Source organism: Manacus candei, unplaced genomic scaffold (genome assembly GCF_025592945.1).
Source record: "Manacus candei isolate 608988 ecotype Guabito, Panama unplaced genomic scaffold, ASM2559294v1 h1tg000003l, whole genome shotgun sequence".
NCBI lineage: Eukaryota > Metazoa > Chordata > Aves > Passeriformes > Pipridae > Manacus > Manacus candei.
The window spans coordinates 8,045,664-8,062,494 of record NW_026138051.1 but is presented as its reverse complement, the minus strand read 5'-3'; the positions used below and the strand labels follow the sequence as shown (position 1 = coordinate 8,062,494).

Genomic DNA, 16,831 nt, shown 5'->3' with positions numbered 1-16,831 from the left:
CCAGCTGTCACTCCTCTAAGATGTAGGACAATCTTCCTTTGACCTAGTCAGTGCAACAATTTCTGTCCCACCAGTGTGTGATATCTCTGCAGAATGGACATCACCATCTCTGGTGCCTGCTGGTCTCAAACCTGCCTTGTGCTCAAACTCCACACTTGTGACAACTCATTTGGTTGTTGCTCCCCTGCCTCACTCCCTAAGAAAGAAATGCTATGCAACATTTCTAAATGGCCAAACCAGAATACAATTGGAAAGGCTTGGAACAGAGGCAGTAAAGACAGCTCCACATAGAGCTCAATTATTACTATTCACTTCATAACACAAAAAAACTGTTACATCTGTGGGAGGTCCTTCACCCCATAAATCTGAGAAGAGCTGCTTGGTGAGAGGAGAGCAACATGCACACAGTACCAGCCCTGATGATTTTAAAAAACATGGCTTATGTAGGAATTGCCTCCAGAAAGAACAGAAAATAGCTGTTTCTTAATTCACAGGCAGACCTTGTTAGTGGATGTGGATGAACAACTGGATTAGAACAAAAGGAGGGGCACTGCCTGCTTGGCTTTCCTCTGCATGCTCCTGTCAACACCTACATTCCCTGCTCAGCAGACCTGGGGCTTGGACTTCAGGATGTCAGGGACCAGCTTTCACTATCTGATTACTTATGGTAGCTCTGCAGTATATGGAGAAACCACACACACCTATACATATACAGATATCCATATACAGACATAGTTACATTTGCATATATTGCTATAGATTACGCATTAAGATATTCTTCATGCTTACATTTTGTCCACTATGTATCCTCAACAGATGAAAAAATCAGATGTAGTACCCAATATATCTTGAACCATTGCAGACTCCCACCAGTCTGGTAAAGCTGTACTGAACATTTTCAGCAGTGCAATTCAGCACAGTAGATGCAGCCTCTACCAAAAATAACTGATCCACTTGACTCCATCGTACTGAAACCAAATTTAAATGAGAGAGATAATCAAAGGCTACTTGCACATAAGGAATAAAAAGTAGAGAATTGAGACAAGTTGGCTGCTTGTGAAAGACTGACAGGAGAGCCCAAAATAAGGCAGGATTCTCATCTGGGAACCCATTCCCCATGGAGCTGAGAGAGGGTCAGGAGTTTGAGGAGCTGGGCAGTGTGCTGGGCCTTGGCCATGCATGGTTGGTGGGTGAGTTGGAGGAAGTCTGGGGGTGGCAAGGTAGCTTGGATGAGTTGGAATTGGTGGGTGGACACGTGCAGGGGCTTTGTGTGTGTGCAGGAAGCATTTGGTGAATGTGAAGTTTCTTTTAGTCAGGAGGATGTGCCTGAGAGCACCTGAAGAGCAGCTCCAAGTAGCTGAGCTGCTACCTTCTTGCCAGCCATTCACTCTTCCTTCTTGAGATTTCTCGTTAGAAACAAATGTTTGAAAAAAGAATTTGAATCTGGCTCTGTGTAGCAAGAGAAAAGTCATGAGCAGTCTGTCAGGTCTCCTTCACTTCCCCATCAAGTGTCTAACACTGCCTCAACAATCAAAGAAAAAGATGTAATCGCTGGAAGAGTTGATTAAAATGTACACAGTCTTTTACTCACTAGTAATGCATTATTTATGGCAGATAATTGAAATAAATTGCTGTTTTGCAGGTGCCCAATACAAAAAGAGCACTTGGGCTTTAAGGAAGAAATTGCAGTGTGACTTCATTGCATACTATCTCATGTCTATGACTAATATTTCAAATTCAGTGATAGAATAATTTGATTGGAATATAAATTAGCTGTACTGAAACCACCTTGTTTTCTGGTTGATATTCTAAAAATCACATTATACACCTACAAGTTTGATTCATGAGCTCTCATAGACTTTTTTCCACTGAGGTCCTAATCCTATGAGCCTCTTTTCTCTCAGCTCCTGTTGAAAAGAGGCTATTTAGCGGCTCCTCTACCCCTGGGAAAAGATTATTTTACCTTATACCCGAAGATCCTTTTTTAAAAAGGCTTTTCGCTTGGTTTTGGATGCTAGTGACTGCTTGTTCCTGCATATGCCATTATGGCTGGAATTATTTTGTATAGACTTATGGTTTCCAAAGAGTAACACTTAATTAATTGGAGGGAGGATTCATTTTTGAAAAGGTTTGAAAATGCCTTGGTAAAGACCTGTTCTGGCTTATTTTTCAGAAGTACATACTTTCCCATGGGATACAGTTGCTCCTTGCTACACACTCGCCTCTCACTACCCTTTCAATTAAGCTTGGAGAAGTCCTGGTTCCACTGAAGTCAGTGGCAAAACAGTTGCTGACTTTGCTGGGGCCATGACTTTCACTCTAGTTAGCTTCTCTGGTACTCTAGCAAAGCTAGAGAAGAAAGAACATGAAATTAAGCAGTAGAGTAAAAAGAACCAGAGAACAAGATGACTTTATACTGGAAAAAAATAACAGCTTTTGTGAGCTCCTTCATGCAGCAAAACCCAGAAAAAACTAATAAAGTTCTCTTCTAAAAAGAAAAAAGCTCTGAAAATCTTCTATAAAGGAAGACTACAAATAAAAATATAAAGGTCTATAAATTGTCATTTCTGCTTTGTGTGCTTTTTGTTCAGCAATTTCACAAACACATTTAAACGTGATTCTGCAAAGCACTGAAAAACACTGTTCAGTGATTTGGAATATTTATGCTGAATTAATTACACATAATTAGAAGAGCATATTAAAAGACACACACAGGTAGAGGATTAAAGGGAAAGGAAGAGCAGGAGTAGCTTTTCAATACCTTGCTACAGTGAAAACAAAGTTGCTCCTTTTTGATGGCAGCTCTCTAACACAATTAAAATATTATGCATCTACTGTTAAATAAATGTCTTTTGTGCTTTCTGCTTTTACAAGAATGCAGGTTATACAGCCGAGTATGCAGAGAAACATCTAAAGGGACAGTGTGTCTTCTGACCTGCAATGCTAATTAAATAATTAGCTTCAGGTAATCCTGCAGTTGCTCTGCAATATTCTGTTCTCAACCTGGCTTAGAAGTATTTCAGCCTAGAATCAATTTGGGTTTTGTGCTGGCAGCTCACTCCTCCTGTTCTCACCTGGTCATCAGATCATATTTTTGCCTTTCACATTTCTTTTCCTTCTTCCTTCTTCCAAATGTACCCAGTGAAAGTTCTGTTCAGGCTGTTCTTGCTCTGATGAGCAGACCCTCATTGCTGCTTTCAAGTGAGGTCACCATGTCCTGGGAGCTTTTTGTTCTGCTCAAAAGGCTTCCACAATGCCACTGAAGCATATTGTGCCTGTGCAGATGCTGGTGGGGAGTGCCTGCAGCACTTGTGACTGCGGGAGCAATGTCAGCGTTTGCATTTTTGAGATATATACTACATTTTCAAGCAATTCTGCTCATCTCTACTCCTGCTTTCCAGCACTCTGTCTCTCACTTCACTATTTCAAGTAGGTCATCAACAGCATTACTTATTGCCCTCTCCCCTCTCCTCCATCATTCAAAGCAGGTTGTCCAGGACACAGCGTTCTTGCCACGCTTGGGTCGCCTTTAACCCCTCTTCTGGAAATCTGCCTTTTAATTTGACCTGTGCAAGCAAATCGCCTACGTAAGTAACACTGTCACATTTTTATAAGGGAGCAAAACATTTTGCAGTGTCACTGAAGTTTATGTGAAGCAACACAATATAGATGGTTCCCTCACGTGGAGAATTGCTGAACAAAGGCTGATGAAGTGCAAATGTCAAGAAAAAGTCTTCAAACCAGACCTTTCATTCTGGAACACAGCAGTGACAGTTATTAACACCATCAATCAGGTCGGAGCTATTGCTTTGGCACAGAACATCATGCCTAGTGGGACTGACATAAGCTCGAGAACAAGGCCATGGTTACAGGCAAAGAAAAAGCTCTTGGGATTCATTTTCTGTTGACTTGCAAATGTTTGGTCTCTGTATTTGCAGTGACTGTGCTCGAGATTGGTTTAAACAACTCCCAAATACAAAGTGCAACCACTCGCACAGATATAAATGACTTATGGTTCAGAGTGGTGGAAATTCAGCCCACATATTTCTCATGGGAGGAAAGATACAGGATGAAATTGCAAGATGGTAGAAATATCTGCTAATTCTCTCTTCAGCTTTCACCATAGCAGTGGAGGCAGAACAGCAAAGCTTATCACTCAAGATGAGCTGTAGTGTTTTTACTTTCACACAAAACCTCCCACAACGTCAATATAACTTCCAAGAACACTGGATCTGATGAAGTCTGGTTTCCTAAGGACTTCCATTGCATGGCTGACTGACTTGGGAGTTTAATAAGATCCAACATGAAATGAAGCTTTTCCTGTGAATGGGGCATTTATTACATCCTGAGTGGAATCTCTGGAGTTTAATAAAGAAAGCTTATGCTGTAATATTTCCTTTTGAAAGGGCACTTTAGGTCTCTGTCCTCCAACTGGATTAATATTTTTTATGGAACGTGTAGGAATTTAATTGTTCTGGAGGATGGTGTTTCTCTACAAATTTGTTTGAAATTGGCCCAAGCTTTTGATGATTTTGATTTATTGTGAGGAAAAGAACACTGACAAACAGACATACCAACACAACGTGCTCTCATGTGCTATCAATAACCAGGGTAAAAAATATCCCAGGGACGTGCAAACACTCAGAGAGTGCGTACATGTGAGAAAAAAAGCAACCTCTAAACTAGACCAGCATTCAGCCCAAAGCCACCAGGCAGTGAAACAGAATGATGACCCTGACTCTTTGTCTTTCTCTCCCCATCTCAGCCCCTTCCCTTCACACTCCTGTTGTGATTTGTGGCCAGGAGCCCCTATCACAGGTCCTGCTGCAGCCAGCCCAGTGCTGGGGCAGGTTTGGAAAGGAGTTGACAGCCCAGCAGTCCAAAAAGGCAGTGGGAGCATTTTAGCTCAAAGCTGGTTTAGAGTACCTACAACAGCCTTCTTACCGCAGGGGTACGGGAAGGTAGGAGATGTAGGCAGTAACTCTGCTCTCTCCAGTTGGGCTTCAGTCTGACAGAAGGACATACTCAGCAGTCTGTACCATTGAATAGTCAGCTCAGTCCATGGGGCCTTCAGCTCAGATGCAAAAGTATAAGGTTCAAAATGGGCTTATTATTAATTAAATTAACCTACAACAAAAAAATCTTCCAAAGAACACATGAAGAACAGAAGCCAGACCTAGAGGAATACAAGGATGGAGCAGAAGGGGCATTCATCTGAAAAGTCTGGCAATCTGGGTGGTGCAGATAAGCGTGGTGAAAAAAAATCACAGAACAAATGAAGACCAACACCATTTTTTGATATTCCTGAAAAATGTTTTGCCTTTACAGTTTAGCTTTTGTCCATGTTCTAGTGTTTAGGGATTCAGAGGCAGCATTTTCAAAAAATATGATCATTTCTATCAGAATGAGATACTGGAATAACTAATTTTAATGTAGGTGTCTGCTAAGATCTGGGTGCCAATGGTGAGTGTTGAGTACATACATATAGATATTCATTAACATAGCTCTGAAGAGCCACTTTCTTTAGATTTGCTCCTTATCAACTAATCAAAATGATCTGTGCTGAGAAGAAGAGTCATCCAAGTTTTATACATGCCAAAACAGTACTGAGAACGCTGGCATACCATATAAACACCTCGACTGAATGCCCTTTTCCTTCTAAATTCAGATTAACATCCCCCCAGTGAAGTATGAGATCAAAGTAATTAATCAGAGCTTGGTGGGTTATTTGCCACAACATGTAATCTTTTCAGCCCCAGCTGTCCTTCCCTCCCCCGGTTATGAATTCAGAATATTATGCTTAAGAAGGAGAAGGTGGTGAATAACAAACACAGAATGATTAATAAGAAGTAATACCATGAAAACTGATATTGGAATAAATGATTAAACCCTTTCATAATCAACTCATTTATTAAAGTGAATGCCTTTAAGTGAAAGCTTGTCATTTATGGTGGTGTTGCAATGGACTCTATGTGTTTACTCCATGAGTATATTTCTGTACTTTGGTAAATTAAGAAATACTGATTTTGGGCAAGTTGTTGATTTTATTGTCAGAACAAATTTAGCTTTGAGAAATGATTTTATTAACCTATTTCATAATTCCCTATAAACACACAATTTGTGAGCAACCCACATTCTCTTGATTTAAATGTCATTTGTAACCTAGCCAAAAAGTAATTTAGGTGGAGATGGGCCAAATTCATTTTTCATTTATGTTTATGCCATTCTGGAATAAACTCAGTAGTCTTGCAAGGATATACAATTGTTTCTGACTGAATGAAAATATCATTCCCTTATTTTCATTGATATAATTTCAGATTAACATGCTTGACTTCAAGGAAATGTGATTATTTCATAGGGTTTCTGGTTATCAGCAACAATTGTGGAAAAGATGATGGGCAAATATGATGCAGTTACTTTTCAGAATGTGCATTCTTGGCATTTATTTCATGTCTATGATTTACTGTGTATGTGAAGAACCTCAAAGGTATGGATTTTGTGAAAAATTTCAATGAATAGGTTTACTTAAACCCTCACAAAACAAATCCTACAAACAAGAAATGCTTCCAAAAGCTCTATGTTGCAGATTGTTCACAATATGACTTCACTTACCAGTGAGTAATTACACAAAAAATTATACGTTATCACTATCCTTAGAAAATGAGACTGTCCACTTTTTAGGGATGTATTTATATGCCATAATTTATAATTTTTTTAGAATATTTACTGTACACATTGACAATTCAACTGAAGATTATCTCAATCTATATTGAGATATTGGGAAATCTTGATTTCCCAGAAGCTGAAACAATTGCAAAATTTTAAGAAATGTGTAGCAATATTTTCCTGCAGGTGTTACAGCATGGAAACACCTGGAGTGGAAAATAAATGTTTGTTTCTGCTTCTATGAAAAGAAGGCCCTTCCCCAGCTGAGTGCTGATGTCCCAAGAGCAATATGAAGAATAATTGGCTCTATAACATGCTTTTTCTTATCTATGCAGAAGCCCCATCCTCCATGGTATTGGAACTACATTATTGAGTGAGGTAAACTAAACCTGTTTCTGTCAAGCAACCAACCTACCAAGAAATAGGCTTTTAGGGCTATTTAAATCTACTTACAAATTTAGCATATTTGATTTCAGCCCAAACCGTTTACCTTTTTAATTTAGTTTTAATTAAAAAAATAAATACTTTTATTTCTGTACTTGTCAGACCCCCTGCTGAAACTCATTTGCTACGGGGAATTTGCATTTTTCAAAAGGAAATGAAAAATATCAAACCTCACCATTTCAGATTTAGTGAGAGGTTTTTTTTACCGAGCAAAATCAGCAGAAAAATTGAGCACGAATACACAGCACACATTACGTGGCCAATAAAGTGATTATTTGTACAGCCCGAGAGCGTGGATCGGGAGAAGGCAGGGATCAGACACTGCACCTGGCGCCCTTCCCTGCACCTCAGAGGTATCTGATCTGGTTATGGGTGCCCCAGGCAGTTGTTATATGAATCCAAGAAGCAAGGCAATGTGCTTCAGGCAGCTTGGAGTTCCATGAAGCCTCGCTCCTGCCAGCTGGTGCGTGGCAGTGGAGCGGGAGCCCTGCTGGCTGTAGGGTCTTGCTCATCCCCTGCAGGACTGGCTGGCCTGCAAGGAGAGCTGCCAGAGCAGAAGCCAAGGTGCCCAGAAGCTGTATGATCTTAAGGCAATTACCAGGCTAGTTTATGCTTGGGTTTAACACAACTAAGCCAGTTGACCCTGTTCTGCTTTACATGGAATAATCATGCATCTACTGGACTCAAGACAATACAAAGGCCTGTCTATCCCAGATCTGGGAACAGGGAGGCTGAGGTTCCCCTCCCCACATTTGCAAACACACAGGGTGCAGTGACATGTGAAATGGAACACAGACACATTTTTCTGTTTTGATTCTAGTAATAAAATCCCCAAGTGCTTTTGTGACAGCAGCATTAGACCCCATCATTTCATCCTGTGAAATTTGACCCCACATTCTTCATGTATGTGAATGCAAGGCCACGGTCACCTGCTACTTAGACATGAGCAACAAGCTCTTATCATTGTTATGTATTGTATTTTAACCGTGATTTTCCAGTTGTGAAGGACGGAGGAAAGGGCAGGGAGAAAATGAAATGCAAAATTAACCCGATCCTGATTATTAGCTTACATAGTCCATAATATTTCAGTATGTCACTTGAATGCCTAAAGATTTTTTTCAAGTACAGCTTGAAAAAGCTGATTAATTCAAGTATTTCTTGGCAAAGGCCAAGCCCTTCCTTGTGCTGTCTATAAGCCTGGCTCACTGACTAGTCAAGAGTACCATTTAGGTTTCTCCACGATTATCTGTATTTCTTTTTTAGCATAAACAAGAGATAAGTGTCTTTTAGTCCTATTTCTTTTACCATGCTCTTGACACAAGAACTGAAAAGCATTTTGAGAAATGTATTGACATGCAGGAGCTTCACCACAATACTGCAGTGGTGTAATTACTTACTGTAATGCTCCTTCACGACTTAGACTTAGATGTAAACAGAAAACGTATTTTTTTCTTTTTACTAGTTCAAGCAGATCAGTGTGAATGCTGGACTATGTGAATGCACTTATACTTCTGAATAACTTCTTAGAAGACCTATCTCAGAGTAGCAAGAAACTTTCTAATGCAGGTTGTACTCTACATAAGCCCGTCTAAGTACTTACATGATATCTCCTGGGGAAAAAATCAAGTGTAGTTTTGCATTTACATGATACATCTTAAAATAATCATGTGAATGGAACATCTACTCCATACTGTGCAGTTCAGAATTGTCTGACCCACCCAACATATTTGATATACAGTCCTGGTACAAGAAAATAAGTTATCTGTCTCCACAATGTGTATAAAAGTGACAACACATGAAAACCAGGTGCCTACCTGAGTGATGTCCATTCCAGAGTCACAGCTCAATGGTTGGGTTGATGTGAGGCCATTTGAACCTATTATTGTTGTGATCACACCATTCTCATCAATTTTCCGAATCATAGTACCATCAACAAAGTAAATAAATCCGTGCTTATCTACAGTGATACCTGGAAGAAGGGGAAGGGTAAAAAACAGTGTTAGTACTAGCATTATCTTGATTAAAAAGTATGAGCTTAAAATGTTTCCTCTCCTCTTAGACACTGAAAAACTGACTCAAAGAGTACGACTTCCCCCCCGCCCTCCATTACTATTTGAAGCTTATACAAACTGTGTATGGAAAGATCATAACCATATATCAGGCTGGTTTTGACTTAAAGGGGAAGATATAAGGATGAAACAAAAAAAACAGCTTTGCTTGTAATGTAATTATACATACATAGAATGAGGCTGTTCAATAACTCCACATCTGTCATCAAGTGGGTAAGACTAGCTTTTCTAAAATCTTATTTTACAGTTTATTTTTCTTCATTTTTATTTCACTTTCTTAATTGTCATGCAGAGCCAATATTTTTAATTACTGCACTGTCTGAATGATCAGAGTATCTCAGCAAGGAAGAAGCACCCACAGAAAGCAAAAGAGACTTCTGTCCTGCTATGGGCTATACATACAAATGCTGCAAACCAGGTTCTGCTCAGCAGTTCTCCCACTCCTGCCTCTGCAAATAGCTCTTGCACTGGTGCACTGCACAGGAGGGCTGGACCTGAAACAAATGTGGGGGCTATGCATGGGAAGGTCATGGTCCTCTATTTCAGTGGGGAAACAGGTACAGCCATGTCACAGCCTTGTTCTGTCTCTGCCTAAGAGCTCCCCTGCAGTTCTTCCTGCATTCAATTTGAACTGTAGGTAAGATCTTTCTTCCCTCAAATATTGAAAATATAACCAGAAGAGCAATTCTATTCATGTTAGGTTTGCGAAATCCTTTCTACCAAAACCGCTCAATTTCTTGCTTTAAACTACTTCATAATTTTCCATTTAAAGTTGCATAACTTTGCAATTATAGCAGCTGCTGTGCACAGTCAAGCTATTTTAATAATGAATTTATGTTCTGCTACACAGAAATGAAAAGCAGAGGACTTGAACAGATGGTTTGGACAGTGGCTTATATGGTTCTTGATTTCTGTCCCCTGCATTTAGGACAACTGAAGGCTGCATGTACTCTGAGTTTACAAAACACTTGTCTGCACGCCAGTTTAGGATCTCACACAGCAATTCCACATGCCATTAAAAAAGAAAAAAACCCCTAACTGAATTTCCTTACCTATCAACCCTGTTTTCTTATACTTAATTTAATATTTTTTTAATATATAGGAGCAGTTGTTGCTGGGGAAAAGGAAGACTAAGCAGTCTGGGGGGCAGGGACAGGACCAGAAAGCCCTGATACAGAATATGCATCTCCCATGGGGCTGGGAAAAGCAGGGGATAGTGTCCCCAGGCCCTTAAATAAATCTTTACCTGGTAGCTGGAAATGCCTGGGGATGTTTGAGTTGCATACACAACTGAGTGTAATACACTTTCTCCTACAGTGTTAACACCCAGGGTCAGGCTCCCAAGACAAACTGCCCATGACTGGTTCTGAGGTGCCTCTTCACCACAGATGATGTTCAGGCACCTTGCAAAGGTCTGAGGGTATGATCACAAAGTTTTAAGGGTATCATCACATAAAAAATCCAAAAGCCACAGCAGTTAACTTTAGTGTCTAGCACTCCCTGTTCCCTACTATCTATCAACACAGCGTTGGGAGTAGAAATTAATTCTTTTAATTGTCAGTTCAATGTATCCATCTGGCTGTGAACTGCCACTAGAAGAGGGGGTATTTACCATCCTGACACCTCATCCATCCAGGACAAAAGGTGCCCATGGACTGAAGTGCCCAAGGTACAGGGCTAGGCTACATCTCTTCATTATGCAAGATAGCTGATGACTGAACTGTCTGGATCTCCAGGACATATGTCACTTGGGGAACTGAAACCACCTGGTGGGGGCTGCATGGGTTAGCTGGGGAAATCTGGGAGGTTATAAAAAGGCTAAAGGAAGAGCTGACAATCTTAGGGCCTGACTCCCTGCCAGCCTGCGAGCTCATAGATCGTGACTCCTTGATTCTGGCTCCCTCAGAGGATTTTCAGTCTTTAATTAAAAAGTAACAGTGCTTTTGGAACTCCAGAACAACTGACAAGCTCCCGGCTGTCATCTGCTTCTAAGAAGTCCAAACCTGAAAGGCTGAAGCTTTGAAGGTGAACTGAGGTAAAGGGTGTGTCTGAGCAGCAAAGGGGTTTGTTCTGGTGTCCAGGAAATGACCTCTGTGTTCCAGTTTCAGGAAGGGATGGTACTTTGTACCTCTGTTTTTACCTAGTTCATGCTAAAGAAATGTTGCAATGAAGAGAACTGTGCACACAAAACACTGAAATTAGTTGGAACTGTGCACACAGTGCTGGAGCCAGGGGCACCTCCTGCTGCTCCTGTTGGGATGCTCAGAGTTTCCCATTCCTGCCTGGGCTCCATCCTGCCCTGAGCAGTTTTATGCTGTAAACCTGAAGTATGCAAAGGGATTGACAGTAAAGGGAAAAGTTGCTAGGAAATTCATCTAGGGTGTTTTCTTTAGGGATGTGTGAAGGTGGAAAACAAAGGTATCTTCAGTCCCAGCCTCCTCCTGCTTTCTTGAGAAGAAAAAGCCACGCTGGGCTGCTGCGGCAGGGAGGGTGTGAGGAGCAAGGACCACTGTATGTGACTGCTGTGGTGCTGGGCATGTTTCAACCTCACTGATATTGCATCATGTAGTGATGATATTAGATGGGATTTGATTTGCTTCCCAGTGCGGTTCTCAGGCTGAAATGAGAAACCTGATGTGGGTGGAAAGGGCAGCACATGTGCTGTGTCTGAGCCTGCCTTTGCGGAGGGGAGGTGCTGCGCGGTAAGCGAGGAGCTGTGCTTCTCAGCTGGATCAGATCCATGCCACGGATAACACAAGGCCAGGATCTCTCACTAGGGCAAGTGCATCTTCTGTTTTGCGCAATTTCCCTGAGAACAGATGGCCGTGTTGGCTGCAAACCATCCATTATCTAAAAATCAGAAATTATGCTGCAATGAAATAAAGCTACTCAGCTGTGTGGCTGAATGGATTTCAAACACTGACTATATAAGAAAACCAAAGATCTTTTAATGTTACTAGAGTCCACGTTGCTCTCCAGCCACTGTAGAAAAGCAATTAACTACAAGGGAAGCACATATGCCAGTGTGATGGCATAAACAAAGCCATGTCTTCAGCATTTGCACTAAATTCCTGGTATTTCCTAATAAGCCAGTTTCTTCAAGTACCAGTGTATAGACGTTCAACAACGACCTACTGCTTCCAGAGCTTATGACTCTTTAGTAAAACAACAGGACTTTACCCACTTGAAAAATTCTTATTTAGCTTTTGTTGACAAATACCCTATATAAGGCATCCATTGGAAATCAAAATGCAGATTTCTGGCTAAACTGTCCCAATTTATTCATTAGAGTTGGATTCATTAATGCTTCTGTCACATCTTGCATGATGCTTCACATAATCTGTACTCCAAGAGCTTATTTTTAATCCTTTTCTGACGTACAGTGTAATGCTGAATTAAATCACACACAGCACTGCAATTGTGCTTTAATCACCAAGGAACTGGGGGAGGAAACATGCACATGCTGAGGGTAATGAATTGCATTGAGTGCAAGTAGGAACACTGCTCACTCCACGAGTGAGTAAAAAGGGTAATTTTTAGGTAGTTGTTTTTTTTTTGGACAGAGAAGGAGATGTAGTTTGTATTGGGCTCTCAGTTTGACTCTGGTTTTTTTTAAGGAACTGTAGCACTAAACTTGATGCCCAACTGACGATGCCTTTGGGGAGTAAAGTGGCCCATTGCACAAATGATAGACTTACCCTGCTTGTGTATAGATTCCTCATTAAACACTGATATCTGAGTAAGGACAAAATAAATTTGTCCAGGATTTAGCCTTGTTGTTTGACTCAGAGCTGAGTACCAATCTTGCTTTCTGAGTAACATGCTTGTCCTGAAGGACTGTTTTTAGTCATATTTAGTCACTGGGACTGTCCCCTACATAGAAGAAGATTGTGTACCTGAATGTAAACCAGTAGCTCTTATGAAGATCTATCTTCAGTGAATTTACATGCAGACATCTTAAAAAAATATTCATAATACTCAGAGGTCTTTTTATCAGTACTATTTGAATTCTGTAAACTAACATTAAAAATTAACTACTGCTAGTGCAGTCACACATGGCTACTAAGCACTATCACTAGAAAGACTCTGCAGAAAGTTTTGCTTTAAATGTTTTCTCCAAAAAATAGTACTTAGGAGATGGGCTGGGTACACCTATGATAAACACAGAAGGCTGACTATAACCTCTTCTGTTATATGCTCTCTTTTGGTTAAAGGGTTATTTCCCTTGACAGCTCTGCCTTAGTGCACACAGGTACACCATTATAAATGCAAATAGCACCTAGAAAGCAAACTGGTTGTTTTTTGCGTAATTCTCAGAGGTATAAATTCAAAATACATATGAACTTTCAGTCTAGAAATTTAGGCATGTCAGCATTAGTGGAGCTAAGCTTGTACTCTTAAAATACGGATTAAAAGTAATACAGTAAATTCCACATTAAGATATTTTCTTTGCTTTTTTTCCACCCCACATCATATCCTACACCTGCATTCTAAAAGAATCTTTTTGAGACAAAATTCTTTTCAAATAAATCAATGAAGAGCAGCCTGAACTACCTGTTGCCCACTTCTGGAAATTCTACTTTACATTTTTTGCTCTGCTAAAAACTTGCAAGTGAGCATTCTATATTGAAAACTTCTAATTAAACTTCTGAAGAATTTGTGAAACAGCACCTAAAACTACTGGTGAGGATGGATAAAAGAGAATGCCACCTTCTGCTGAAAAACAACTGTATTTAGAAGGAACTTGTGATTCTCATAAAACTTTTAATAGGAAGAAGTGAATCAAATTGGTTAATTACCATTTTATGGTGGTAAAAGGGCAAATTACATGCCATCCATTTCTAAACTTCTAAATGTCTTTGGTGCTTTTAATTAAAGCTGCCATCTAGAAACTAAAGCAATTTTATGCAATTAGTTATTTATAGGTTACCATAATACACCACTCAAAATATGATTCAAATGATTTGCAGTCTCTTGCCTTGTGATCTTTGTCATCTTTACTTCATTACTGTCTCAGTACTAGCTGCAAAATATTCAGCAGTTCTTTGTCAGTTGGAACACAGTACTTGCACTTGAGCATTGTTCTCTTTAGATGCAGAACAGTAGATTTGGAGCAAACAGCATTTTTAACTACTGACAGCAAATGGAAATGTTCAGCTTCCAGTCTGAGACATGATGATTGGGGTCATGCTTACTGCTGACATGGGACAGCAGAAAAGTGAATAACTGATGAATTCAGCGGAAGGTTGGATAAAATTTAGGAAAGGTTGCTGTCCAAAAAGTTTACAATGTTCTACAAGATTGCCAGACTTTGGAAATCATAGGTAGCTCAGACTACTACAGAGAAACATAAGGAATAAATTTTGCTGAATTAAAATGGTACAAGATTATTTTTTTTGCTGATTCTATGATGCATATATGACAATGACTTGAGGCTGCAAATCACCTTGTGTTGTCTACTTCTAACTTTATGTATTGCTAATGAAACATCTCACTCCGTTTTACTTCTCTTGTTGAATTCTGTGGAAGGGTTGAAAAGGTCTTAGAAGTTTACAGAATAGTAAAGATTGCTGTAAAAATAGCATTGGTTATTACCTTTGAAAAAGGTGGGTTTGTTTATACAAAAGCCTAGATTAAAAATTTTGTGTGCATCCTACAGCTGAGCAGGAGCAGTCCTAAACATTCTACTGCCATTTGACAAATCTAAAGGTTTAATCTGAGCAGTTGTTCTTACAGATTTTTTTTACTTCAGAAAGCATTGCTGAGGATGGTGAGCAACAAGACTGATTATTTCAGGATGAGCATATCCTCAAATCCATGATTTTTTTTAAAGTAATATTTCCTTAGTAAAGTAATTGCAAGCAAAATAAATAAAACTACACTGCAGAACCTATATTTTAATTAACCTTTCATTTGTGTTGCTATCTCATGGCCACGGCTATGAGTGAAAGAGTTCTTTGCTACAGGTATGTATAAAGTATTTTTATGCTGGGATTTGGAAGTTTCTCCAACCTTTTATGTTTCCTTGGTGCTTGCTTTGAGGTCACTGCATCTGGAGTGAGGTCACTGCACTGCATTCAAGTACTCTGTACTCAGTGTTCAGTCTGTAATTTCTCGAGGCATTGACTACACATGGTTTGCACAGACAGTGCGTGCATCTGTCTTCTACTTCTGGAGTCTGGTCTGGACCCAGGAGTCAAAAAGCAGACATTGCAGGGCTTTAAATGTTTAAATCTTTAGATTTAGTCCTCGGGCTTCCAAAAGCTGAAAATCACTTCTGATGTTCAGGGTGCAATCACTGGAGGGACTCGCTCTTTTCACAGTTACATAGTTTGCATTTCCACCACAGCTGTCCTGTGTGAATGCTCTGAGTTGGTCACAAATCCAAGGTGATTGAAACTGGATGTTAATCGGACACTTTTCTTATCCTGTTGACTGGGAGACACTGTAGCTCAGCAAAAACGTGGTAACTTGATTGTCTCAGCCTCTCACTGCCTCTGTCAATTAAGCTTAGAAAGTCAAATCCATTTACACATCTAAAGCCCTCTGATATCAGAAGGGCAGTGTAGGTAAGTGTTTAATGGTGTTGATTCAAGAACCGGTTTTGCAGTGCTAAGTACAACAACTCCCAGGTATTTCCATTCATTTTAGTGCTTCTTACTGCTCCAATACTCAATGACTAATCTAGTTAAAATCAGGACATTATCCTCTAGTGCCTTATCATAAATACTAATCAGATTGTTTAAATGATAGTGTTGGTGACTAGATGTACCATAAATATGTTTTATTAGAAAAAATCCCCAAACCCACCAAACAGAATTCCACACCCCAAAATTAAAATCTGTTACTTGGTAAAGTTCAAGTGATTGGAATTCAGTCAATGATTAATATCTTGTGTAGTTACTTCTTCATTTTCAATATCTTCTTGTGTAATAAATGTGTTCAGCTTGTCACAGATCTTATTTTATATCTCCACCTTGTATCATTTCACATTCTACTTAAGTACTTGGTCATCTATTACATGACTCATTAGTCTGAGATCTCTACAGAATTAAAGAAAGTTGCAGTAAAAATAATATATTGAAGTTCAAATTTCAACTACATCAGCCATGCATGTTTAAAAGCATCTTTCAAAGTCAGTTTAACATACAATAGTGCAAGATTAATGTTCACTAAGCCCCATCTCTAGTCCTTCACAGAGAATTGGGAACAGACTGAACAAAGCTATGTGTGTTTGTTACCTGCAAAATGAAAGTTGTGGAAAGATCAAATCATAATTGATTAGTGTGACTTCATGATGTTTTCCTGTCTGGCATTTAATTCCTGGTCACTAGGAAAAGGCAGTCTTCCCAAATAGATAATGAAAGATAAAAGTTGATGAAAGACTTAAATCAATAAGTAACAATCTAGGACTCTCCTCAAACCTCCCTGCAAGCCCAATGAAGTAGAAAAATAGGTACAAGTTCAGAAAAGTTAAAACATTCTGAACTTTCATTCAGAGAAATAAATAAAAAGTAGAATTTGAATTTCCATTTCTTAACGTACTTTTGAGGATGTTACCAAACAGATTGTTTCACAAGTGTTACACAGTAGGTATTTCTTACCAATTTTGCAAATGGATAAACTAAGACCTCTAGATAAGCCCTTATTCT

General features: G+C 39.6%; 1 protein-coding gene across 5 annotated transcripts in view; it reads right to left on the bottom strand.

Annotated features, from left to right (window-relative positions):
- Positions 1–16,831, bottom strand: part of TENM1 (teneurin transmembrane protein 1) — a 548,864-nt gene that overhangs the window by 38,716 nt on the left and 493,317 nt on the right. For all 5 annotated transcript variants that reach the window (XM_051792682.1, XM_051792691.1, XM_051792676.1 and 2 more), the window contains one exon: positions 8,925–9,079. In XM_051792682.1, the coding sequence (XP_051648642.1) occupies positions 8,925–9,079 (155 nt within the window). The remainder of the gene's footprint in view (positions 1–8,924; positions 9,080–16,831) is intronic.